Source organism: Daphnia pulex, chromosome 7, assembly GCF_021134715.1.
Source record: "Daphnia pulex isolate KAP4 chromosome 7, ASM2113471v1".
Lineage (NCBI taxonomy): Eukaryota > Metazoa > Arthropoda > Branchiopoda > Diplostraca > Daphniidae > Daphnia > Daphnia pulex.
Genome location: NC_060023.1, coordinates 8,394,152 through 8,417,640, shown reverse-complemented (window position 1 = coordinate 8,417,640; position 23,489 = coordinate 8,394,152). Strand labels below are relative to the sequence as shown.

Genomic DNA, 23,489 nt, shown 5'->3' with positions numbered 1-23,489 from the left:
TGAGCTGTAATCAAATTAAACCACATATTCGTGATCTCCATGAAATTTGGGGTCGATTAGGTGTGATTTAAACGAAATCCAAAATTTGGCCGAAATCGAGAATTTTCCTGAACTATTTCAAGAAAATTTTCGAAACCAGAAGTACGCGTACGTACAAAACATAACATGAACTTTACCACAAATTTTACGAGGATCACGAATATGTGGTTCTTTTGCTCGTCGAATGAATATTTACTGAACTACTGACTGAAATGACCAAACCGGAAGTAGAAAAAAAAAGCAATTATCGAAAATTTTACAAGTGAGCTTTGTTGGAGGAATAGTTATCGTCAGTTTCCACTAAAAAATTTCCACACAACAGCTGCCGATAAATGTTTAAAGAGATTTGCAAATTGACTGAAACTGACTGTTGTGACAGCTGAAAGTTATCGAAAAGCCATCTAGCGTGAGAAAAAAGAAACGTCGAAGTAACACTTCTTTTACACGCAAAAAAGGCCTAATTTTGGAATATTACACAGACAGAGATATTTACGCAAATAGATAACTAGCAGATAATCTACGAAAATAAGTCAATTGTCCGGTACCTGGCCGTAATCCCGTGGTGAGTGATTGCAGGTGTGTCACAGCAACTGAAGTGATCAGCCTCGCCAGTGAAGCAAGAAAAGTTGTTTTGCAGCATAAGAAGCACTGAAGCAGTGAAGCTGGATGAGCGTACGTCGGGAAGATAAGGATGTGCTAGAACGTAGGTGGAAGTCCCTCTTCCGTCATGGACAATGAACAGCATTGGCTTAAGGATCTCTTACGTGCTCTGTAAAAATAAAATGTATTACATTAATGGAAATATATAACAGTTAATAAGCATATCAATTTTTACCTTTTCTAAGAAGCACACTGCAATATTCATTATGAAAAAAACCGTAAAACTGGAATCCACAGCAACCAACAGCATTTCTCCACTTGTTTAGATAAATTTCCTGATGCTTAAGAAAGTGTCATGAAGTGTTGCAGTAGCATGGTGATAGGTTGTATTGATGCTTACCTTTAACATATGGGTGATGCATTTAGTAAGGCATCAAGCAGAATTGGAAGGGAAATGTATGCATACACACGGCATTATTCACGTCACACTCTTCATGTCACTGAAACTCTAAGTAGCAATAATGGGACAAGGAAATTCTCTATGTCATTTACAAATTTACACAAATTTACTTGTGAGAAATAAAATTCTACCTATCTCTCAGCTGGGTTGCCTTCTAAACAGAAGTAGAAACAGCCTTAAGAGCAAACATAATGTTGCAGGTTACACCACCAAAATCGTGAGATTCAGAAAAGTCCTATGGTTCATGAACAAGAATACCTATGTTACATGAAAATCTGAATTGTAATGATCTGGTAGTAGTAATGGGGAAATACCTCTTCTCAGCACATTTATATTCCACTATATGTGGGCTTCAAACATGAGTTTTAGGCTTTTGACAGCATGAGGATCTAATGGATGGAAATTGACTGAGCGCTACTTGGAATGAATGACAGACTGACAGTATGCATCTAGAATTTGAGAAATAAGTAAGAAAAACATAAAAATAAGAAAACTAGGTCAAGCTGAACCTACATTAGATATGAAGTTAAATTCGGTATTTGAAATCACAGGAATATAAGTATAAATTAGCAACCAATTGTTTCCTCCATTTTTCCTCGTTTCACGATGTAAGAACAACAACAAGGGCGACGTTTGGCGACATCTAGTAATGAGTTTTGAATCTTTAGTTAGTTGCACATGACAGTATGACACTTCGTTCGTTATTTCAAATTTCAAAACAAATCTTAAAAAACGTAGATCGGATAATAAGTTAACTATTTTTTAGTAATAGATCACCTAATCTTTAGCTAATGATTCTTAGTGCATTCTTGACTAAATGTTTTCACATAATTTCAGCCAATTTCAGTTTTCAGCAGTTCTCATAATGTACCTGGCCAAGTAGGTGCTCGTGACAAATGAAAATTGAAATAATGCAAGCAAAAAATTTTGTGTTGCAGGTATTTTACCAAAATTATTTTTAATTTCTGTGTTCTCTAAGGCAATAATGTTCATGTAATTTCTCCCTGTCAAGTTTAAACACTCTCCATACCCCTGCCCGAACTCCTGAAGACAAGACTCTGAAAACTCAAATATCAATCTGCCACCTGGTGAAACAACAGAATTTAACTTTTTTAAGGCGGTTTTTCTGAATTTTTTTTTATGTAATACCATTATTTATAGGTTCTTTGTGGCATGTAATTTTCGACTTAGAGATTTGTTAAAATAGTTTAAGACAAAGTGCAAGAAATAGATCTAAACTTTCAGATAATAAGTTGTTAACTCGTTCTATTTATTCACAAGCAAAGGTTGTTATTCGATGCAAACGAAAGACAAATAACAATACGAAAAATTTTGGAACAAATTGACGCCAAAAAGGAAAACAATTCTAGGCTCCAGCAGTATCGAAACGAACTAGTGCTGCAAAACCATAGACTGAAGCGTCACAGGTAAACATTCACAGGGAAGTTGATGCCTTCGAACTTCTTTCGCTGCGATGCAAGATAACGGACGAACACCCTGCGAGAAATTGCCTACCAGTCGGCTTAACTCAGCATCTGGATAGCTCGAAAGAGGTTTTAGACACTCCAATGCTGATTGGCCACTTAGATTGACTTGATCTTGATGGAATCTTCCATCAAAGATAACTCGAACGATGGCAGTGAAGTTTTCAGCACGAGTAGAGTAAGAAGGATTGCTCCACGAATGAGAGGAGAGATGTTCACTTTTTGCCAGCAGATGAAGAGGGCTGCAGCGTTGTTGATCTACAGCGTTGGGATCCGCTCCTGCTTTCAGCAACAACTTGATCAGCTTGAACTCGTTGGGTGTTCCTTGGTGCGACGTGCATACTCTAAGCAAGAGGTTCGGTTTTTGAGATACCCGCTTGAGTTCAAAGATATTTATGTAGATGGCTAGCTTGCTCTTCAATCGCTTGCTTTCACTCTTCGATTTCGGAATTGACACCAGCAGTTTGAGAATAACAAGAATCAGGTTTGAAATATCTTCCAGTTTGTCGGCTTTAGACTGGATTGTCCACTCTTCGTTTATTTTAATCTCATCCAATGAGGCCATATCGTGAACATTAACCTGGTATAAGAAACAAAAACCCAGGGTTTCCATCAAGTTGTCGAAAGTCAATACTGCATTTTGTTCGGTTACATCAAGGCCAGTCCATGTTGGATCTCCCAAAGTATTGAATAGTTCACAAAAAGTCCAGTGTCCGATGTCAGAACACCATGTTGGATTGCGAATGAATTGTTGTAAATACTCTTTTTTTCCAAAGAGTTCAATAAGGAACATTGTGACGGCAAAACAACGTGGTTGATTCTTCGCTATTGGCCGGTGGTTCCAGATATGACTCGCGAAATTGTACATGTTGAATATGATGCATCCACTCGGAAAGCAGTTATGCTTCTCCAAAGTACGTCTGCCGAGGAAGTACGCCTGAACTGTCCAATGCGTTCGCCTCTGTCTAAGCAATTGTTCCAGTTCTGCAACGGTTTGGAATTCCCGCTTATTCCTCAAAGCTAATTTTTCCCATTTAGATTGGTACAAGGCGGTCTTCGGAATTGCAAAGGCTTCTCGCAATAGAAGGGCAATCTTCCAGCATTCTAAACCATATCTTCGAACGTCAAAATCTCCGTGAAAAACACACGCGGCGCCGACCGATTCAATTACTTCGATGAGCATTTCCACATCAATGTCTTTAGGAAGACTTGAAAAATCGCAGTCACTGGATAGATTTGCACTCCTGATGTTTGGGTAGTTACCAACAAGGTTCTGAATTATCGAAAGGAAGTCTGATCTTGATACTGCAAATATGGGATCAATTTCGATCACATGGCCCTTCTTCTGTTTCTTAGGTGGGTTGACATGGTCCTCACCTTCAGGTGTGTGTTCGTTCTCAGCTTTCTTTTTGGAAGCCATTTTCCTCTGTGCTTTGAGTTGATCAGACCCTCCGTAGTCAGTACTCAGTAATGTTCTGAGAAATAAAATTTTAGTTTACAAATAATGAAGAATCTCATGCAATAAATACCTGCTAATTTAATGGAGTGAAACAAATCCCTGCCAGATGGAATTGATCAATTGGAAGCAGTTTTCAAATACCGTGGGAAATGTACTTGATTCTCCTAACAATTTTTACAAAAACCAAGTTATTTTTTATGCAAAATTAGGAAAGAAAAAAGGTTTACCTTGTTGTTGTTAGAAGAAAAAAATATTCAGTAGGAACAAATCCCAGTTATGTGGAAGATAAATTGGAAGCAGTCTTCAAAATGGTGGGGAATGAACTTGATTCTTCTACCAATTTTAGCAAAACTAGATAAGTAATTGTACTAAATAATTAGAAAATAGAGGCTTACCGTGTTGAAGTAAGAAGAAAACAATTCTTAAGTAGAAAAAGTTAAAACTTTACGAAATTTCAACTAAGATTCTTGAGCTCTGATTGACGATGTCTGCCTGGCACAAGTGCGAGAAACTTTCTAAGTTTCTAACGGTTTTTTTTCCCTCGTCACTCGTGTTGCTGGGGGGCTGGGCTGCAATACATAGGAAGTCCCCCTGGTGGCTGAATTTGAATTTGAAATTTTAACCGTTGCCAAATTGTTCATTATTTAGCAATTTATCCGTTGTTTACTTGTTTTGTTTCACTGTTTTTGTTTTAGAGCTATTGGAGTTTAAGGGAAAATAAAAACATTTTAAATTAATAAAAAATCACTAATAGGGTGGTAGCAAACACGAAAAAAAAGGATAGATGGTGGATTCGAGTCTTCGATAATCACAGACCTGTAAGATTTAAAAAACAATTTGGAAAACTGAACCACAAGGATAGGAATTGACTGAATTTTAAGAAATTTATTTAGAACTATGTTAAAACCCAGGAATAATTTTTTTTAATTTGTGTGTCAGAGAAATGTCAGGACGGTCAGGACTCAGGACTAAGGGTTCTTTAACCGTTTTGAAATAAATGAAATGGTTTTTGTCTGCTGCGTTTCTATGGTAACCGAGATTCAACCAAATTTTGTAAATCTTTCAAATTCAAATAATCTCTTTTAAAACGTTTCCCTAACTATGACAAATGGTATATTAGTCCCAACCTTACAGAGAAATTATACGCTAGCCAATAGGAGCATAGAAATGTTTAAAAAATGGCTATGTCGAAAGAATAATTTTTCTTTCGTTTATTTATTTAAATTTTTTTAGATTAATTTTACTTGTGATTTTGTCTTTATATACGACGGCGAGCATGTCATGATGATTGACAACTGTAGAAAATGGTGTGTCGCAAGCAATACTTTGTGCCCTGCAATCAATCAACAAACGATAATAATGAACTTTAAATTTTGAAATAAGTATGTAAACAGCTGCCAATCATCTCCTAATACCAACAAAATTGGCCTTTTTATGGTACTATATTAAGTCGGGTGGGTGAGTCAGTTAAGTCTTCGTGAATTGTCACAGAATGACACGGCACTTGTGTTCGACTCTCATGGGAAGCATAACTACTTTCTCACTCGGGCTCGTGTTATTAGATATGATGATGAAAAATGATGAGAAGACTTTTCGGCAATTGGCAATTGGTGGCAAATGCTGCCTTGAAACCCCGGTGTTTGTCTTAAATATCGTACAGTTTCCGAATAGTTACACTAATACCCCCGGAGGCTACACGTAAACAATTAGCTAAAAGTCATATGAAATTTCTTCTACATTGGGCGGTCATCTCCTAATTTGTCTTCTTTTTATTCAATTTTTGCGCAAATTATAGCCTAAGAGATTTTAGTTTTTAAAGTTGTAAAAATTTATGAACACATTTTCAGTTTTTTTATTCTACTATTGGAGATTTGGAATGTACATAAATGTCAGAGTGAAACATAAATTTGATCTCAAGCGCGTTACCTTTTTTTTAATTGAAACAAAATCGAACAAAATAGTATTATAGGACTTAATTTGGGCGAGAATGCGGCACCAATTTGTACCCGAGGTACCCTACATCCGTAGAGAAAAATCGAAGCGCATTCAAATATGATTTTATATTCATGTCCCATGTGAAATAGAGACTAGTATTGACTGCAAATTGCTTACAGTGAGAAATTTCTATATTGGGAAACAGAAAACGCGCTGCGTCCTGTATAATACAACTATTTCCAGTTTCTGACGACTATTTAGTGAAAATGAATACCAATTCGTTCAAGAATATCTTTTCCTTTCAAACGCAGTTCAACTACATAAAAATGACATTTTAAGCATAAAAAGGAAATTGAACACCATCTCCTGTTAAAGTGATTTTACTCCAGAATGATGCCAACAAACCCCTTTGGACAAAAACTGGTATTGAAGCAAGAAAGTGTAAATATTTCCAATCACAATTTTTTAAGTTAGTTGCAAGTGATCCACAACAGCCGACGCATGCAGACAATTATACTCATTCAGACAATTATTCTTTACAACGTGCAACATCAAATTGGGATAATTTTCGCAGTCGTAATTTGTTATTTCGTGAAAAAATATTTCTTCGATGTTCGATTCGCCTGAAAATTCTAATTCCGGAAAGTGGAAATCGCCTTTTGCTAAAGATACGAAAAGGCCAGTGACTTCATTAGAAACTGATCATACCAAACGAAATCAAGTCATGAAAAGAAGTCTCTTTAAATCCACCTTACTCGTAAAAATGGGTCTGTATTTTTAATTTGATTTGTTTCTGGTGATTTTACAGCTTTCACCACGCAGCTGGCGACAGAGAAGAAATGGGACGCAATTCTAACCGGTTCGGGAATAGGAGGTGCGATTGATCCTTTTCCCCGTTAAATTAATACATTAGTGTATGTTTAATAATGTCTTATGTAATGTAGGAATGACCGCAGCAGCCCTTCTCAGCAAAGCTGGAATGAAAGTCCTAGTTCTCGAAAAACATTACAAATTTGGTGGGGTCACGAGAACGCGGGTCACGCGCTGCTGCATCAAATTTCCACATTTCATGTCCAGGAAAAGGGGGCCTTCTTCCGATTTGACTTTGCGAGTAGATATCACCTCGGAATAAGGATAGTGCATCAAAGTTTCCTTAAACACAACAAATTAAGATCAATATGATTTCGTTTGTAAATATGGAATTTAAATCTAATTTACGTGAGTAATGACATCAAGGAAGTGAACACCGTTCCGGTTGAGCGCTAAAATATGTTCAGATCGTTCAACCGGATCTGCGTCGCGCCGGACGGCGAAGAAACTCGAACCAAAAAGGGACCACTTTTCTAACACCTCTGGAAAAAGCAATTTTGGGTTTTAATTAAAGAAGCCCCGGTTTTATAGTGGCGTCACAGGACATGAAAACGAACCTAAAACTTGAGCTTTGGCCTGAGACGGTTTAAAATGTTCCGACTTCTTTCCAAGAGCTCTGGACCAGATTAACCCATTTTGGAGGTTTGATGTCACGAACAGAGAGGGCCGGCTTCGGCAATAGATATTTGGTCTCTTTCATGGTAGGCATGTGGTCTAAATCAGCTGCACGGTGAAGTAAAGCAGCAACTTTTGCAATGTCATACTGCATGAAACAGAAAAGGAAAAAAGGAACAAAAAAAAATATGAATAGAATTCGTTCAACTGTGTGATAAAAATAACTTACAACGCAATCTTGAGAAATCTGCTCGCCAGGCATGACGAGCAACAATCCTTCCAGGTAATCAGGTGCTATTTGATTGAAGACGATTTCAATGTAAAGAGCGTTATCCAGCCACATTAGATAATTTGGATAGTGCCAGACTGAACGGCAGAAGATCAGGTAGTAAACCTGTTGATTCTTCTGCAACTCGGTTGTGACGTCGAGGATGTATTCTTCGCGAGCAAGGGGCATAGTGAACGTATCACCTTCCACGATGCAATACAGTGAATATTCTTCCATTTCCTGTTCGGATCGAACGTTGATCACACCACAAATCTCTTCGATTATGTCCTGGACGACCGACGTGGATTTGGTGTTGATTACGCGCTCCGTACCACCTGGAAGTCGATACATTTGACGTTTGGAATTTCGGCCAGCCGTGATGGCCGTGATCTCTTCGATGCTGGGCACGTTCTTACGCCCACCATATCGCAGAGTTTTGCGCAAATTCTGCAGACAAACCATAGCCGTTCCTGTGCGAGCAAGCCAATATTATAACGTATTCGTCAACCAAGTCAATAAGTTTCATACCGTGATAAGCTCGTCGTTTATCGTAGGCTGCTGTCTCAAGGTACTTGAACAAGTACGGTTTCAACACTTCAGAACAACTAAAATAAGCAGCCGTGATGGAGAAGAGCCTCCAGCCGCGCTGACAAGAATCCGGGCGTGAAGACTTGTTATTGGTCGTCTGTTTCATGACCTGACAGTAGGTCTCATCACGCAGCGCTTCATGCTTGTGGCAATTCTATACAGCACAGGGAAAAAATGATTAGAATGATGTGTTCTATGAAGAGCTAATGAATGTAGTACCATTAGAATAGTGTACACACTGTCAACTTCTGACTGTCCCTTGGCCATCGGGTAGTCGCCCATATACTTCATGATAAGGCCAGTTTGTTGAGCTCGTTGGAATTGAGCTGCAACAGAGAAGCCTGAATGGGTGACTTGGTAAACTTGACCAGATCCACCTGCTCTTTCCACGTCCAGTCAGCACCGGCCACCGACTCTGGCCGATCCTTTGATTTCTTGTTTTTGTTCTTTTTCTTCTCCGACTTGCTGACGTTGTCACCAGCTCCGGAACGGAGCGTGTTCACGTCGTCATGACGCAACATTTCGAATCTACTAATACATAGAATAATTAGAAACACCGAATCTATTTTTAGGACGAGTGAATTGATTATACTTTTCTGGACTCTGTCGGAAATGGTAAAGAGCGAACTGGAGTAACGAATGCTTTCCATCGTTCGGTTGAGTCGGACTTCCGGGATCGTCCAGACGCGAATTGTCTGAGCTGGTCATATCCAGCGATGTGTCGTGATGGGGTCCGGGAGATATGGCTCCACCTCTATAGGCCTAATCATCCTACAAAATCAAAGTAATAAACAAACGCCAATATTAGATATTCAAACGGTAAAATTATAGATAAAAGAAACTCGGAAGAAAGACATGAGATGGAAGGGATCAGGATTGGGAGATGCCCCGATTGATGCCCATTATTGCGGTCTCTTACGTCAGACGATGTGAGACTCTCACTACAGCAATCGTTGGTCCAACTTGAACAATCGGTCAAATTGCAGCTGGATTCGCATGAACTTCCGGACGAACAGCTGCCAGAGTCCATATCACTTTCATCTGAAGACGAGGAACAATCATCCGAGCAGTTGTCTGAAATAGTTTCGGTCTGTTTGCTGCTGGACGCGTGACGAGACTTAGCCTTGGCCTTTATCTCCAAGATGGCCAGGGCCGCATCCATGTCGTCAATGGCCAATGCACTTCCATCGTAGAGTGAAGCATCCGGAGGAGTCACATCTGTGCCGCTGTCCTTCCTGAGACGCTTCTCACCGTTGGATTTGCAAAACATTTCCAAATCCGACTGGCTCAAAAGATCATCCGGCGCATGAGAAATTAAACTTTCGCTGTCGGATATTTTTGACCTTCACCGCCGCATCTGCCGATGACAGTCAACGTTTGTTTAAAGAAACGGGCCAAACTGACAGCAGCAGAGCTGGTAGAAGTCGACGAACTACTAACAGACTTTCCTTTGTGAGTCACCAAAGGTTGGTCGTCTTCATCCGGTGGGATTTTTGGACAGAGTAGACGACTCGGTGCGGAAGAACGAACGGGCCCCAAAACGAACGAAACTTTCCTGCTGGATTTGCTTCTATCGGTCATTTCCGTTTCTCCCGACGAGGCTTCACTGCTGGACTGCAGAGAGGAACAACTGGTCGGGCTACCCGGTTCCGGTAGAGCGATGCGCTGATTGGCAAATTCCATGAAGAATCCATCGTTTTCAACGCACACATCCATCGACCAGTTGATGGCGTTCAACGAAGGCGGACAGCTTTTGCTTTTGGTTTTAATCGATTGAAAAATCTCTGTCGGAGGCAGAGAGTCCATCGAATAGAGGACCAGCTGCGGGCCAAGGGCTTGAACCAATTTCTGAGATCCGTATTGCGGGCGGATGACGCGCTGATTGGCTTGAGCGATCGATTCAAACATTGCCGCCCTCGAGCGGGCCAAACCGGCCGGAATAGTTAAACTGGCCTCACTGTCCGATGAGAAATAACCACCACCACCACCACCACCTGGCCGGCTACTTTTGCTTCCGTCACTGAAACCGGACTCGGTATTTTCATTCGAGTCGACCGACTCCTGCGGCGGTGGCTGGCTGTCGAACGGATCTTGTTGATAAATATCTTCGTCGAAATCCATTTCTTCGTAATTGTGTTCCAGCAGGCTGCCGCAGCTCTCAAACGGATCTGCATAGTGCGATCGTCGCCAGATGACGGAAGGGCACCGAACACTGGGCGTCGCTCGCCGAAACTGGTCACCGTGCTGCACACCGAGTGCAGAAACGGCTCCGTGTAAATGGCCTCTTCCACCGGAAGCGGTTCCGGTGAGGCTTTGCAGTGGTTGGGCATCTTCCTCCGAGAGGATCTGCCGGAAGAATCCGCATTGATTTCGGAGTTTCTGGTGCTGTGTGGGCCGGCCACTCTGGTCGCTGCTGTTGGCACGTTAGACCCGGTCGGACACTGTGACCGAGTGAGCAACCGATTCGGCGTTTAATGGCAACCCGGGCGAATCAGCGGCCATGTCTGGCGGCGGCGGCTATTTGTCGGTCCGTTATTTGCTTCAACGGAAGGAGGCCGTTGTTCATCGCTGGAATGGTCGGCACGCGATTTTCGTCGCCCGGCACCAGTGCTCGTTGCCGGCGCCGTTCAACCGGGACCGGAATTTTGGGGGCTGCAAACGCACGCTTATCGGCCTTCTTGAGGGGCCCCTGAAGCTCTCGTCTCTCGTCTCCCGAAACTATTTCAACTCCGCCTCCTCCTCCTGCCTTGATGCCGTAGGACGTGTGGGCCGGTTCGGCAACGTGACGGGTGTAACCGGTGTCAGCATGAGATGAGACATACAGCTGTAGATAACGTTTCAGTTTCAGCAAATTGGACAGAACAGCAGAACTCATGTAAAGCCACAGGTCAATAATTGCTTTCACTTCACCAACATTCTACACAACAGAAAAAGGAATAAAATACTTCGATTATCATGTAACAAAACTTAGTACGTAGTCTTCTAGTTGGAAAATTGATCAACATCACTCTTTCTATCAGGTATGTCAGCACAGGATAGAGTGCTAGCAGTAGATAGCAAAATCAAACATTTGGTAAATTTGACAGATGTAATGCCATATCATTGGATATATTTCGGCCACGGAGAAATTATAGGCTAGTTTACCTGAAAATTTACACACAAATACTTAACATACAGTAAAACAGTATATACTTGAATACCTCTATTAGCCACATTTTAAGTCATTTAACCTAAAAACCGAGCTAAAGACTTTTAAAAATCTATATTCTCAAGACAAACGCACTCTTGCTGCTAAGTGTTTGTTAAGATTGCAGAATTACATAATGAAAAACAGCTATCCGTCATGTTAATTTTACGTTTTGTAGACCTGTTAATTGCTTATTTATTCTTCATGGTATTTTTATTTGTGAATTTTTTGCTTTTCAAATTACAGACAATGTCGTATGACCAGCAGACGAATTGTTACTCACGAGTAGGGCAGAACAGCAGATTCGAAAATAAAATATTGTTGATTTGATTTGAGCGGATTTGAGAGCCATAAAGATGTCAGCCGTATTACGAGTTACGACTTGACTGTTAATTGTTTTACAGGAAAAAATAAGAAGTTGCCATTCACTTTTAAACCTCTACACATGGTTGACAGATTCGTTTTTGTAAGAATAATTGAAAATATTCTTTGCTGATGGTAAGATCTGATTTTTAAATATATTTTGGATCTTTCACAGGACTTTTTTTTTTACTGAGAATCATTGGGCTATTAATCTCTGTGGGCTCAATCGCTAGATTTACTTTCTCTTCAAGAGATTGGTGAATGTCTTCTGTGCCAGAAAACAAATTCACTTACAAAGTTCTTCCTAGCTATCACTAATAACCTTAGTTCGGAATTTTGCAGTCGACCCTGGAATAAAATTTTTCCTGGCCATCGGTTGCTGCTACATGAAAATGCCCCTAGACAGGTATTTAGTAAATTCGAGGCGTAAACAAAATAAAGTACCCTTCTTTGAAATCATTAGAACATCTCCAGTTAGAGGATATCGTATGAGTAGCAAATCAGTTGAATCCATTGTTTTCATCGTTTGTTAGTTACGAATAAGCTTTGGAAGTTGCGTGTCACGCACTAGAATCATATTCTGGTCGCTTGACCGATCTGTAATAGGAAAAATTTAAAGTTGTTGATTAATTGCAAGGCTTATTATTAGTCTTAAAGGTGTTGTAGGCACCGCCGCCGCGACTTTCAGACAACCACCAAGGCACCAACAACGCATGTCGATTCAGCTTAGTTTAAGGGTTCTACTTTTCCAACATAATTAAGTGTATTGCAGCTTTTTTAAATATTGATTCACTAGTTTCTACAGCTGCCAATCATCTCCAAAAAAAATGATAAAATTTGCCTGTTTTCAAATATACAATAGAGTCGGGTGGCTGAGCCGGTTAGGTCATCGATATTGACACAGTACAACGCGTGGTACTTGTGTTCGACTCTCTTGGGAAGCATAGCTACTTTCTCACTCGGGCTCGTCTTAAGTGAAGGTCAGAAGGTGATGCGCTGATGGTGAAAGGATGCGGGGGCCTTATAAGGCCGTAGAGAAACCCTTATTTCTCTGCCTTTAGGCGATTACACCAGTTATCGTATGGTATTCATATATAGTTACGCTACAGGAATGCTACGAAGATAATAGAAATTCATAGTCTGTATAGTCATTTGAAATTTCCTCTACATCCATGGCGGTGTTCTCCCAACGATTTTCTTTTTATTCAAATGGGTTGAATAATGAACCCTGACTGACTGACTGAGTAAGCGAAAACGGCAAGAGAAACCTTCAGTTGTTCCAGTCAACCGCCTATAGCTCAGGAATAAACATACTCCGTACTATATCTAACAATTCATAATCAACGCCACCAAATACTAGTCAACAAGGAAGAATAGAGGTGAAATTTTTGCCTACCTTTAAGCCTGGGAAATACGGCCAGGCATCCATCTACAGAATAGTTGAATGTTACACCAGGCGGGATATAAAAAGGGCGTCCTCACTCAGATACACGAGGACATATCCGTAACTCGATCATCGGAAGTTTCTGCAATCAAACAGGATGCTGTTTATCTAAATAAATAACAAAAAATTGGGTTGACAGAAACAACAAGCAAAAGTGAGGAAAAGTTGAAAATAACACAGTAGGTAAAACCTAATTGTCAATAAACAGGAAAATTTCAGGTTTTTATGTAATACACTCGAATACACTGCATCATCTATGCAAAGTCATGCACCATAAAAATGTCTAGCAGGTTACAGGTTAATTAAGTAATTAAAATTGTTACCCGAGTGATGATACTGAGATTCTTGCTGATGACAGAGCCAACACGAGAAAAACTTGAATATCTTGTCGTTATGATGGCTGGCTCAGCCCTTGAATCTGCACATATAGGAAAATATTACACATCAGTGCAAACAAACTGCCATGCATTGAAAGGGGACTTATTACATGATAAATGACCCATTGAACTAACATTTAAAAAACAGGTTAAACTCTTCTATTAGAGCTTCCATAATCACTTCATTTTTATTCTCAGTTATATTTACCTGCTAAACAGTATGGAGTATTGGAGTGGAATGCATGGAGAGCTGCGACACCAGCAGAGTTAACAGGACTATCACATTTTCCTAATTTTATTTGTTGCCCTATTTTTCGTGCAGACACGTTCGAAACTTGTAAACAATACGACAGCAGACGACACTAACATTCTAATTAGCCAAGTTTAAGATATCGATTAATATCAATCGACCCCTTTCCCCTAAATTCAAACCGCTCAACCTCAAAGTATATACAGCAAAATAAGTTGGAAGCCAGTGTATAAGAATGTTCATATTTGGCATTGAATTGAAACCAAAAAGCCCGTGTGATCATACTGATCAACTTAAAAAAATATTGCAAGTGAAAAAAAATGAAGACAGAGCAAAATTACAAGAAATAGATCTAAAAAATCAGGGGATGAGCTATTCACATGTTTTATTAATCCAAAAGCAATGGGTTGGTACGATTCACACGGACAATCCCGTAACAATAAGACAAATTTTTGTACAATTTATGTAAACACAAACGAGGAAAACAGTCCAACTTCAAAAATACAGAGCATCGCAAATCTAACCGTTTTGAAACGAACTAGTCTTTAAAAACCATAAACTGAACTGATGGAGGTTAAATTTCACAACAGTAAGCCTTCGAGCTACTTTCGCAGAGAATCAAGATAACGGGTGAAAAAGAAATTGCCTACCATCCGGCATAGTTTCGTATTCGGGTATTTTGTGATGGGAATGTTAATATATTCCAAAGCGGTTTTTCCATACACATCGACTTGAGTATCCTTGAAAGTTCCATCCAGAAACGCTCCAACCACCGAAGTGAAGTCTTGAGCACGAGTTAAATAGGAATTTGAACGCCACATATGAGAATAAGCTTGTTCTTTCATCGTCAGAATGTGTAGAGGAGAGCGGCGATGATTATCTAGAGCGTTGGGATCCGCTCCTGCTTTCAGCAACAGCTTGATCAACTTGAACTCGTTGGGTGTTCCTTGGTGCGACGTGCATACTCTAAGCAAGAGGTTTGGTTTAACATTTGCCCGCTTAAGTTCAAAGATGTTGATGTACATTTCTAGCTGACTCTTCAATCTTTCACTTTCAGCTTCCGATACTGGCATCGACACCATCAGTTTAAGAATAACAAGAATCAACTGGGAAATTTCTTCTAGCTTTTCGGCTTTTGACTTGATCACTAGATTAGGATTCAAAATGATTTGATCAATTGGAGCGCCATCGTGAACTTTCACCTGGTATACGAAAGAAAAAACCAGGCAAGTCATCAAATTGTCGTATGTCAATACTGTAGCCAGTTCGGTTTTAATCCGTTGTGGGTCCCTCAGGGTGTTGAAGAATTCGGTGAACGTTGAGTGGACCACATCTTCCGACTTCGTTTCATTGCGGACTAGAGTATCCAAAAACTCTGTTTCCCCAAACAGCTCAAACAGGTGGAGGGAAGTGGTGAAAGCGCGGTGACGAGGTATCTTGCGTTTTTCCCATCGTTGAAGAGCGGATTTGAACAAATGGTAGACGACAAATCTATTCGGAAAGCAGTCACATTTCTTCGAAATACGCCGAGCGATTAAATATGCTTGCATACACCAATGCCTTCGACTCTGCCAAAACAACATTTCGAGTGCTTCCATTGATTGAAATTCAGAAGTATTGGAACAAGCCATCTTTTCACTTTCCGATTGAATCAGAATGGCCTTTGGAATGTGATTCCTTTCTCGTAACTTGATGGCCTTTTTCCAGAAACGCCACCCGTGTTCTTGAGCGGCTAAATTTCCACAAAAAACGAAACCAGCACCATTCCATTCAAGTTCTTCAATGGCCTCTTCTGTATCAATGTCTTCGTTTGGTGGAGTCGAATTCTTAGTCTTCTCGTTCGTTTTCATAAGCCGGAAACTTTGGTACAGTGGGAAAATTATATCGGACTCGGCTGAACGATCTTCAATAGGCGAATGAGTTTCTGCACACCTGTGCTGCTGACACGAAGACAAGTTGCCAGTAGCTTTCAATCGTACTTCATGTCCACATGAATCATTCAACTTCACAGGGACAAGGCTTTCATCTTCCTGAAGAAAATCCATCTTCATCTTCTTAGAGGCATTATGTTCCTCAGTTCCTCTGTTCCTTTTAGAACCCATGGTCTACCGTGCTTTGGGTTGGTCAGACGGTCTGTAGTCAGTACTGTTCTGAGAAATTTAAAATTTTAGTACACATATAAGGAAGAATTTCATGCGATAAATACCTGCTAATTTGATGTAAAAATAAAACAAATGCCAGCTAGATGGAAGATCAATTGGAAGCAGTCTTCAAATACAGTGGGAAATGTACTTGATACTCCTGAAAAATTTTACAAAAACCAAGTTATTTTTATACAAAATTAGGAAAAAAAAGAGGTTTACCTTGTTGATGTTAGAAGAAACAAACATTCAGTAGGAACAAATCCCAGCTATGTAGAAGATAAATTGGAAGCAGTCTTCAAAATGGGGGGAACTTGATTCTTCTACCAATTTTACCAAAACTAGGTTAGTAATTGTACTAAATAAATAGAAAATAGAGGCTTACCGTGTTGACATGAGAAGAAAACAGTTCTTAAGTAGAAAAAGTTAAAACTTAACGAAATTTTTACTTAGATTCTTGAGCTCTCATTGACGAGGTCTTCCCTGCAGAAGTACGAGAAACTTTCTAACGGTTTTTTTCCTCGTCCTCGTCGACTGCAATACAGCTGAAGTCCCCCTGGTGGCTGAATTTGAATTTTAAATTTTAACCGTTGCAAAATTATTTATTATTAAGCAAATTATCTGTTGTTCTTGTTTGTTTCACTGTTTGTTTCAGAGCTTTTAAAGTTTAAGGAAACATTAGGAAATTTTAAATTATTTAAAAATCACTAATAGGGTGGTAGCAAACACGAAAAAATGATAGATGGATTGAGTCTTCGAAAATCACAGACCTGCAAAAGATTTGAAAAACAATTTGGAAAACTGAACCACAAGGATAGGGATTGACTTAATTTTAAGAAATTTATTTAGAACTTTAATAAGTTACAACCCAGAAATAACGTGTTTCTATATTTATGTGTCAGAGAAATGTCAGGACGGTCAGTCAGGAATCAGGGTTCTTTAACCGTTTTGAATGAAATGGTTTTAAACTAATTGTCTGCTGCGTTTCTATGGTTACCGAGATTCAACCAAATTTTAACATCATTCAAATTCAAATAAAATTTTTATAAAACGTTTCCCTAACTATTACAAATGGTATATTTTTAGTCCGAATCTTACAGAGAAATTACACAATGGCCAATCGAAGCATAGAAATGTTTTAAAAATGGGTTATGTTGAAAGAATAATTTTTCTTTCATTGTTTATTTATTTTAAGTTTTTTTTTTTTAATTTTATTTGCGATTTTGTCTTTATATACCACGGCAAACAGTAATTTTAAGCGATTGGATCATCAGCGTGAAGCGAGATTACTCTCTTCTTTAACGCTCTGCTGCTGGATGCGTTGTTGAATGGTGATATATTGACGGATCAGGCGAGATATCTCATGTTGGGCCTGATCTGTTTGAATGCGGGTCACGCGCTGCTGCATCAAATTTCCACATTTCATGTCCAGGAAAAGGGGGCCTTCTTCCGATTTGACTTTGCGAGTAGATATCACCTCGGAATAAGGATAGTGCATCAAAGTCTCCTTAAACACAACAAATTAAGATCAATATGATTTCGTTTGTAAATATGGAATTTAAATCTAATTTACGTGAGTAATGACATCAAGGAAGTGAACACCGTTCCGGTTGAGCGCCAAAATATGTTCAGATCGTTCAGCCGGATCTGCGTCGCGCCGGACGGCGAAGAAACTCGAACCAAAAAGGGACCACTTTTCTAACACCTCTGGAAAAAGCAATTTTGGGTTTTAATTAAAGAAGCCCCGGTTTTATAGTGGCGTCACAGGAAATGAAAACGAACCTAAAACTTGAGCTTTGGCCTGAGACGGTTTAAAATGTTCCGACTTCTTTCCAAGAGCTCTGGACCAGATTAACCCATTTTGGAGGTTTGATGTCACGAACAGAGAGGGCCGGCTTCGGCAATAGATATTTGGTCTCTTTCATGGTAGGCATGTGGTCTAAATCAGCTGCACGGTGAAGTAAAGCAGCAACTTTTGCAATGTCATACTGCATGAAACAGAAAAGGAAAAAAGGAACAAAAAAAAATATGAATAGAATTCGTTCAACTGTGTGATAAAAATAACTTACAACGCAATCTTGAGAAATCTGCTCGCCAGGCATGACGAGCAACAATCCTTCCAGGTAATCAGGTGCTATTTGATTGAAGACGATTTCAATGTAAAGAGCGTTATCCAGCCACATTAGATAATTTGGATAGTGCCAGACTGAACGGCAGAAGATCAGGTAGTAAACCTGTTGATTCTTCTGCAACTCGGTTGTGACGTCGAGGATGTATTCTTCGCGAGCAAGGGGCATAGTGAACGTATCACCTTCCACGATGCAATACAGTGAATATTCTTCCATTTCCTGTTCGGATCGAACGTTGATCACACCACAAATCTCTTCGATTATGTCCTGGACGACCGACGTGGATTTGGTGTTGATTACGCGCTCCGTACCACCTGGAAGTCGATACATTTGACGTTTGGAATTTCGGCCAGCCGTGATGGCCGTGATCTCTTCGATGCTGGGCACGTTCTTACGCCCACCATATCGCAGAGTTTTGCGCAAATTCTGCAGACAAACCATAGCCGTTCCTGTGCGAGCAAGCCAATATTATAACGTATTCGTCAACCAAGTCAATAAATTTCATACCGTGATAAGCTCGTCGTTTATCGTAGGCTGCTGTCTCAAGGTACTTGAACAAGTACGGTTTCAACACTTCAGAACAACTAAAATAAGCAGCCGTGATGGAGAAGAGCCTCCAGCCGCGCTGACAAGAATCCGGGCGTGAAGACTTGTTATTGGTCGTCTGTTTCATGACCTGGCAGTAGGTCTCATCACGCAGCACTTCATGCTTGTGGCAATTCTATACAGCACAGGGAAAAAATGATTAGAATGATGTATTCTCTGAAGAGCTAATGAATGTAGTACCATTAGAATAGTGTACACACTGTCAACTTCTGACTGTCCCTTGGCCATCGGGTAGTCGCCCATATACTTCATGATAGGGCCAGTTTGTTGAGCTCGTTGGAATCGAGCTGAAACAGAGAAGCCTGAATGAGTGACTTGGTAAACTTGACCAGATCCACCTGCTCTTTCCACGTCCAGTCAGCACCGGCCACCGACTCTGGCCGATCCTTTGATTTCTTGTTTTTGTTCTTTTTCTTCTCCGACTTGCTGACGTTGTCACCAGCTCCGGAACGGAGCGTGTTCACGTCGTCATGACGCAACATTTCGAATCTACTAATACATAGAATAATTAGAAACACCGAATCTATTTTTAGGACGAGTGAATTGATTATACTTTTCTGGACTCTGTCGGAAATGGTAAAGAGCGAACTGGAGTAACGAATGCTTTCCATCGTTCGGTTGAGTCGGACTTCCGGGATCGTCCAGACGCGAATTAAGTCTGAGCTGGTCATATCCAGCGATGTGTCGTGATGGGGTCCGGGAGATATGGCTCCACCTCTATAGGCCTAATCATCCTACAAAATCAAAGTAATAAACAAACGCCAATATTAGACATTCAAACGGTAAAATGATAGATAAAAGAAACTCGGAAGAAAGACATGAGATGGAAGGGATCAGGATTGGGAGATGCCCCGATTGATGCCCATTATTGCGGTCTCTTACGTCAGACGATGTGAGACTCTCACTACAGCAATCGTTGGTCCAACTTGAACAATCGGTCAAATTGCAGCTGGATTCGCATGAACTTCCGGACGAACAGCTGCCAGAGTCCATATCACTTTCATCTGAAGACGAGGAACAATCATCCGAGCAGTTGTCTGAAATAGTTTCGGTCTGTTTGCTGCTGGACGCGTGACGAGACTTAGCCTTGGCCTTTATCTCCAAGATGGCCAGGGCCGCATCCATGTCGTCAATGGCCAATGCACTTCCATCGTAGAGTGAAGCATCCGGAGGAGTCACATCTGTGCCGCTGTCCTTCCTGAGACGCTTCTCACCGTTGGATTTGCAAAACATTTCCAAATCCGACTGGCTCAAAAGATCATCCGGCGCATGAGAAATTAAACTTTCGCTGTCGGATATTTTTGACCTTCACCGCCGCATCTGCCGATGACAGTCAACGTTTGTTTAAAGAAACGGGCCAAACTGACAGCAGCAGAGCTGGTAGAAGTCGACGAACTACTAACAGACTTTCCTTTGTGAGTCACCAAAGGTTGGTCGTCTTCATCCGGTGGGATTTTTGGACAGAGTAGACGACTCGGTGCGGAAGAACGAACGGGCCCCAAAACGAACGAAACTTTCCTGCTGGATTTGCTTCTATCGGTCATTTCCGTTTCTCCCGACGAGGCTTCACTGCTGGACTGCAGAGAGGAACAACTGGTCGGGCTACCCGGTTCCGGTAGAGCGATGCGCTGATTGGCAAATTCCATGAAGAATCCATCGTTTTCAACGCACACATCCATCGACCAGTTGATGGCGTTCAACGAAGGCGGACAGCTTTTGCTTTTGGTTTTAATCGATTGAAAAATCTCTGTCGGAGGCAGAGAGTCCATCGAATAGAGGACCAGCTGCGGGCCAAGGGCTTGAACCAATTTCTGAGATCCGTATTGCGGGCGGATGACGCGCTGATTGGCTTGAGCGATCGATTCAAACATTGCCGCCCTCGAGCGGGCCAAACCGGCCGGAATAGTTAAACTGGCCTCACTGTCCGATGAGAAATAACCACCACCACCACCACCACCTGGCCGGCTACTTTTGCTTCCGTCACTGAAACCGGACTCGGTATTTTCATTCGAGTCGACCGACTCCTGCGGCGGTGGCTGGCTGTCGAACGGATCTTGTTGATAAATATCTTCGTCGAAATCCATTTCTTCGTAATTGTGTTCCAGCAGGCTGCCGCAGCGCTCAAACGGATCTGCATAGTGCGATCGTCGCCAGATGACGGAAGGGCACCGAACACTGGGCGTCGCTCGCCGAAACTGGTCACCGTGCTGCACACCGAGTGCAGAGACGGCTCCGTGTAAATGGCCTCTTCCACCGGAAGCGGTTCCGGTGAGGCTTTGCAGTGGTTGGGCATCTTCCTCCGAGAGGATCTGCCGGAAGAATCCGCATTGATTTCGGAGTTTCTGGTGCTGTGTGGGCCGGCCACTCTGGTCGCTGCTGTTGGCACGTTAGACCCGGTCGGACACTGTGACCGAGTGAGCAACCGATTCGGCGTTTAATGGCAACCCGGGCGAATCAGCGGCCATGTCTGGCGGCGGCGGCTATTTGTCGGTCCGTTATTTGCTTCAACGGAAGGAGGCCGTTGTTCATCGCTGGAATGGTCGGCACGCGATTTTCGTCGCCCGGCACCAGTGCTCGTTGCCGGCGCCGTTCAACCGGGACCGGAATTTTGGGGGCTGCAAACGCACGCTTATCGGCCTTCTTGAGGGGCCCCTGAAGCTCTCGTCTCTCGTCTCCCGAAACTATTTCAACTCCGCCTCCTCCTCCTGCCTTGATGCCGTAGGACGTGTGGGCCGGTTCGGCAACGTGACGGGTGTAACCGGTGTCAGCATGAGATGAGACATACAGCTGTAGATAACGTTTCAGTTTCAGCAAATTGGACAGAACAGCAGAACTCATGTAAAGCCACAGGTCAATAATTGCTTTCACTTCACCAACATTCTACACAACAGAAAAAGGAATAAAATACTTCGATTATCATGTAACAAAACTTAGTACGTAGTCTTCTAGTTGGAAAATTGATCAACATCACTCTTTCTATCAGGTATGTCAGCACAGGATAGAGTGCTAGCAGTAGATAGCAAAATCAAACATTTGGTAAATTTGACAGATGTAATGCCATATCATTGGATATATTTCGGCCACGGAGAAATTATAGGCTAGTTTACCTGAAAATTTACACACAAATACTTAACATACAGTAAAACAGTATATACTTGAATACCTCTATTAGCCACATTTTAAGTCATTTAACCTAAAAACCGAGCTAAAGACTTTTAAAAATCTATATTCTCAAGACAAACGCACTCTTGCTGCTAAGTGTTTGTTAAGATTGCAGAATTACATAATGAAAAACAGCTATCCGTCATGTTAATTTTACGTTTTGTAGACCTGTTAATTGCTTATTTATTCTTCATGGTATTTTTATTTGTGAATTTTTTGCTTTTCAAATTACAGACAATGTCGTATGACCAGCAGACGAATTGTTACTCACGAGTAGGGCAGAACAGCAGATTCGAAAATAAAATATTGTTGATTTGATTTGAGCGGATTTGAGAGCCATAAAGATGTCAGCCGTATTACGAGTTACGACTTGACTGTTAATTGTTTTACAGGAAAAAATAAGAAGTTGCCATTCACTTTTAAACCTCTACACATGGTTGACAGATTCGTTTTTGTAAGAATAATTGAAAATATTCTTTGCTGATGGTAAGATCTGATTTTTAAATATATTTTGGATCTTTCACAGGACTTTTTTTTTTACTGAGAATCATTGGGCTATTAATCTCTGTGGGCTCAATCGCTAGATTTACTTTCTCTTCAAGAGATTGGTGAATGTCTTCTGTGCCAGAAAACAAATTCACTTACAAAGTTCTTCCTAGCTATCACTAATAACCTTAGTTCGGAATTTTGCAGTCGACCCTGGAATAAAATTTTTCCTGGCCATCGGTTGCTGCTACATGAAAATGCCCCTAGACAGGTATTTAGTAAATTCGAGGCGTAAACAAAATAAAGTACCCTTCTTTGAAATCATTAGAACATCTCCAGTTAGAGGATATCGTATGAGTAGCAAATCAGTTGAATCCATTGTTTTCATCGTTTGTTAGTTACGAATAAGCTTTGGAAGTTGCGTGTCACGCACTAGAATCATATTCTGGTCGCTTGACCGATCTGTAATAGGAAAAATTTAAAGTTGTTGATTAATTGCAAGGCTTATTATTAGTCTTAAAGGTGTTGTAGGCACCGCCGCCGCGACTTTCAGACAACCACCAAGGCACCAACAACGCATGTCGATTCAGCTTAGTTTAAGGGTTCTACTTTTCCAACATAATTAAGTGTATTGCAGCTTTTTTAAATATTGATTCACTAGTTTCTACAGCTGCCAATCATCTCCAAAAAAAATGATAAAATTTGCCTGTTTTCAAATATACAATAGAGTCGGGTGGCTGAGCCGGTTAGGTCATCGATATTGACACAGTACAACGCGTGGTACTTGTGTTCGACTCTCTTGGGAAGCATAGCTACTTTCTCACTCGGGCTCGTCTTAAGTGAAGGTCAGAAGGTGATGCGCTGATGGTGAAAGGATGCGGGGGCCTTATAAGGCCGTAGAGAAACCCTTATTTCTCTGCCTTTAGGCGATTACACCAGTTATCGTATGGTATTCATATATAGTTACGCTACAGGAATGCTACGAAGATAATAGAAATTCATAGTCTGTATAGTCATTTGAAATTT

General features: G+C 41.0%; 3 protein-coding genes, 1 long non-coding RNA gene and 1 pseudogene across 6 annotated transcripts; all 5 read right to left on the bottom strand.

Annotated features, from left to right (window-relative positions):
• Nucleotides 1-909: 909 nt before the first annotated feature.
• LOC124197824 lies at nucleotides 910-1,456 on the bottom strand. Of its 2 annotated transcripts, none has more exons than XR_006876353.1 (4): nucleotides 1,414-1,456; nucleotides 1,231-1,334; nucleotides 1,040-1,147; nucleotides 910-980 (listed from the first exon to the last, which is right to left on the bottom strand). It is a non-coding gene; the product is annotated as an uncharacterized LOC124197824 (long non-coding RNA). The 2 variants fall into 2 exon arrangements; XR_006876352.1 differs by having other exon boundaries at nucleotides 934-974.
• Nucleotides 1,457-2,345: 889 nt separating this feature from the next.
• Nucleotides 2,346-4,592, bottom strand: LOC124197762. The gene is made up of 4 exons (XM_046593306.1): nucleotides 4,438-4,592; nucleotides 4,270-4,375; nucleotides 4,113-4,206; nucleotides 2,346-4,058 (listed from the first exon to the last, which is right to left on the bottom strand). The coding sequence occupies exon 4, from the start codon at nucleotides 4,001-4,003 to the stop codon at nucleotides 2,492-2,494; it is 1,512 nt and encodes a 503-aa protein (XP_046449262.1). The 5' UTR covers nucleotides 4,004-4,058; nucleotides 4,113-4,206; nucleotides 4,270-4,375; nucleotides 4,438-4,592; the 3' UTR covers nucleotides 2,346-2,491.
• Nucleotides 4,593-6,967: 2,375 nt separating this feature from the next.
• On the bottom strand, nucleotides 6,968-11,533 carry LOC124198410. The gene is given in 13 exon segments (XM_046594239.1): nucleotides 6,968-7,129; nucleotides 7,196-7,329; nucleotides 7,405-7,441; nucleotides 7,443-7,610; nucleotides 7,692-8,200; nucleotides 8,259-8,472; nucleotides 8,538-8,611; nucleotides 8,614-8,846; nucleotides 8,911-9,080; nucleotides 9,238-9,661; nucleotides 9,763-10,664; nucleotides 10,951-11,235; nucleotides 11,519-11,533. Coding segments are annotated over 13 exon segments (3,312 nt in total). The 3' UTR covers nucleotides 6,968-6,982.
• Nucleotides 11,534-14,307: 2,774 nt separating this feature from the next.
• Nucleotides 14,308-16,626, bottom strand: LOC124197812. Of its 2 annotated transcripts, none has more exons than XM_046593360.1 (4): nucleotides 16,466-16,626; nucleotides 16,303-16,403; nucleotides 16,146-16,240; nucleotides 14,308-16,089 (listed from the first exon to the last, which is right to left on the bottom strand). In XM_046593360.1, the coding sequence occupies exon 4, from the start codon at nucleotides 16,039-16,041 to the stop codon at nucleotides 14,542-14,544; it is 1,500 nt and encodes a 499-aa protein (XP_046449316.1). In that variant the 5' UTR covers nucleotides 16,042-16,089; nucleotides 16,146-16,240; nucleotides 16,303-16,403; nucleotides 16,466-16,626; the 3' UTR covers nucleotides 14,308-14,541. The 2 variants fall into 2 exon arrangements, with proteins under 2 accessions (XP_046449316.1, XP_046449318.1); XM_046593362.1 differs by having other exon boundaries at nucleotides 14,308-16,084.
• Nucleotides 16,627-17,185: 559 nt separating this feature from the next.
• Nucleotides 17,186-19,510, bottom strand: LOC124197591 (annotated as a pseudogene).
• Nucleotides 19,511-23,489: the final 3,979 nt, after the last annotated feature.